Source organism: Sciurus carolinensis, chromosome 8, assembly GCF_902686445.1.
Source record: "Sciurus carolinensis chromosome 8, mSciCar1.2, whole genome shotgun sequence".
NCBI classification, from domain to species: Eukaryota; Metazoa; Chordata; class Mammalia; order Rodentia; family Sciuridae; genus Sciurus; species Sciurus carolinensis.
The window spans coordinates 13,207,076-13,209,902 of record NC_062220.1 but is presented as its reverse complement, the minus strand read 5'-3'; the positions used below and the strand labels follow the sequence as shown (position 1 = coordinate 13,209,902).

Sequence of the window (2,827 nt, the reverse complement as noted above, 5' to 3'; positions counted from 1 at the left end):
ATCCCAGAACAACTCTAACTTATTTCAGTCACTCTCTGTAGAGGACCAATGATCATTTTGGGAGGAAGTCCTCTGAGTTGTGAGAGACACAATGAGGTCACTGCTGGGCCACACTCCACCCTGGAGAGAAAACAGGTCCTAGAATCTTCAACCACACTCTCTGTGCTCACAAGGGTTTCAATGGGTGAAACCTACTCCTGCCCCACCTGTCATGGTCACCAGGATCCTTTACTGTGTGGCTCTTTGTTTCCTAGGAGCAGGTGAGACCCCAGACACAATGAATCTGAATTTTTGGACATTTTTAGATATGATTGCAGTTTTGCTCTGTAATCTCTACCCATTTCTGGGTCTTTTCAGGATCCTCAGATGTAGGAGTCACTCAGATAGCCAGGCATGAAGTGGCACAGAAAGGACAAGCAATAACTCTGAGATGTGAGCCGATTTCAGGTCATAACATCCTTTTCTGGTGCAGACAGACTATGGGGCAGAAGCTGGAGTTGCTGACTTACTTCCGTAGCCAGACTCTTATTGATGATGGGGGAATGCCCAAGGATCGATTCTCTGCTGCCATGCCTCAGGCCTCCTTCTCCACCTTGAAGATCCAGCCCACAGAACTCAGGGACTCAGCTGCATACCTCTGTGCCAGCAGCTTAGCCACAGCACTGCAGAATCACCCTGTGCAGGTGCAGAAACCCTGGTGCTTCTTTCTCTGTCTCCCAGATTTTCTCAGCAGTCATCCCAGGCTGCCACCCTATCTCAGGAAGGATGGGGGTTTGGTGGTCTACCTGACTTAGGCAAGTAAGGACAGATGACATTCGACATTCATGCATCACATCAGGAAGCGTTTGGTAGGAAGGCACTGACAACTGGCTCCAGATCCTTTAAGACTTTCTCACAAGAACCACTGTGTTCAATGCAGAGGCCAAGGTCAAACATGATGCTTTCGCATGGTTTGTAAGCTGAACATTCTGCAGCCAGGGAGCAGCAGAGTTATTTTCCATTTTTGCTTTTCATTTGTCTTCTGCACTGTTTCTCGACTCTTCTATCGTACGGCTCCCAGCTTCCTTGATGGCTTCCAATGTCTAGTTGATGCTTTGGCTTCTCAGTGTCTTCACTTGTTCACTTCCAATGATCACTTTCTCCAACCCATCTCAGTTATTCACCTCCATTCTCACATTGCAGACTCAGAATGAGACGTGATTTGAACAGCCTATGGAACAGCCCTCTTCAACCTCGTATTGCCTTCCTCAGTCTTCTCATTTTTCCTCTAATACTTCCTGAGCAGCAATTCCACACCCCATTAGGACCACTAATGCGCATCTTCTGCAAATGGCACTGGCTATCACCTGTTCATGTACTCAATCCCTCCTTATCTTATTAGAGTCCATAAGAAAAGTATGGAATCTTGCACATACCTTAAAATCACATTCCTTTTCTCTGCTCTTCCCCGTCTGGAAAGAAAATGATGCCTTTTTGTGCCCTTTTGTCTGGCGTAAGCAGATTTTAACAGTGGTGAGTGTTCTGAGGTCTGTAAGATCATCGATGGGTAGGAATTTGTATACTTTTATTTATGAACTTGCTATTTTGGATAGTTTGTTTGCATCTTTCGAGGTTATTTAAACATTTTTTGGGGGAGGGTGGTTACCAGTGATTGAACCCAGGGACACTTAACCACTGAGCCACATTGCAAACCATTTTTAAAGGTTTTCATTTAGACAAAATGTCTCCCTAGTTGCTTAGGGTCTCATGAGGTTGCTGAGGCTGACTCTGAACTTGCAATCCTCCTGTTTCAGCCTCTAAAGCCACTGGGATTACCAGGTACACTACTGCTCCTGGATATATTTAAATTTTTGACAATAATAAAAGCATCAAAATTATGCACACAGACTGTATGATATTTTTCTCACTGATGTGTGCGTGTATTTCACTTCCTGTGCACAAAGAAGTTAAGAGGTGGTAAAATAGGCCCACTTATGAATGTACTTGCAGGAGTATCAAATTTAACTGTGAAGGGGTATTTCCCTAGTCAATTGCTTTTGTCTGTTTTCTTGGTTTTTAATCACATGACCTTATTTCCTCCTACACGAGGCAATTTATTGCATATGAAAAACTGTACAGGCATTGAGACTCTGACTTATTACATCCTTCAGAAAAGATTTATTCTTGCTTTTGCTCAGAAATTGTAGCAGGGACAAGTAGCAGGCACAGGTCACCTTAATTAATTGATGTTTGAGCTGTATCAAAGCTGGCTTCAGCCTTTATGGTGGCTTTTCATTCTTGCTCTGAGAGTGTACCTATTAAAATTTCAAAAATAATGTCTGGAAGTTTTTTTAAGCTTTACTGCAGTGAAATTCACAAAACACAATATTGACCTATGTCAAGTGTGCAACTGAATGTGTTTTAATAGATTTGGGGAGTTGTACAACTATCACCGTGACCCAGTTCTAAAACAGCTTCATGCCCCCACCCCCAAATTTCATTTGTGCTCCTTCCAGGAGAACCCCCGCTCCACTGAAGGCCTGGAGTCTTTCCAGGGTGTTCTCCTGCAATCACTGAACACAATTGTTGTTCTATGACCTGAAAGTTTATGGACACTCCTCTGAGCAACACCCCCTCAGTCTCCTCCCGCTTCCGCTGTTTCACTGATGATAATAAATTGGAAAATGGCTTAAAGGGGAAAATGGTTTATCAGATTTATCTTTTCTCCTTGAAATGTTAATCTCTTGAGTCCTTAGTACCGCCCTCATCAGCACCAAAAGTTGTCCAGTGTGAACCTTTCATATTTTAATACGCTTTTCTAGTTGATTTGGAGTGTTTTTCTGCAACG

The 2,827-nt window shown here is 43.4% G+C and overlaps 1 gene segment (V, D, J or C); it reads left to right on the top strand.

Moving 5' to 3' along the window:
• The first annotated feature begins 211 nt into the window (after nucleotides 1-211).
• Nucleotides 212-794, top strand: LOC124991247 (T cell receptor beta variable 12-5-like). The segment is given in 2 exon segments: nucleotides 212-260; nucleotides 358-794. Coding segments are annotated over 2 exon segments (486 nt in total).
• Nucleotides 795-2,827: the final 2,033 nt, after the last annotated feature.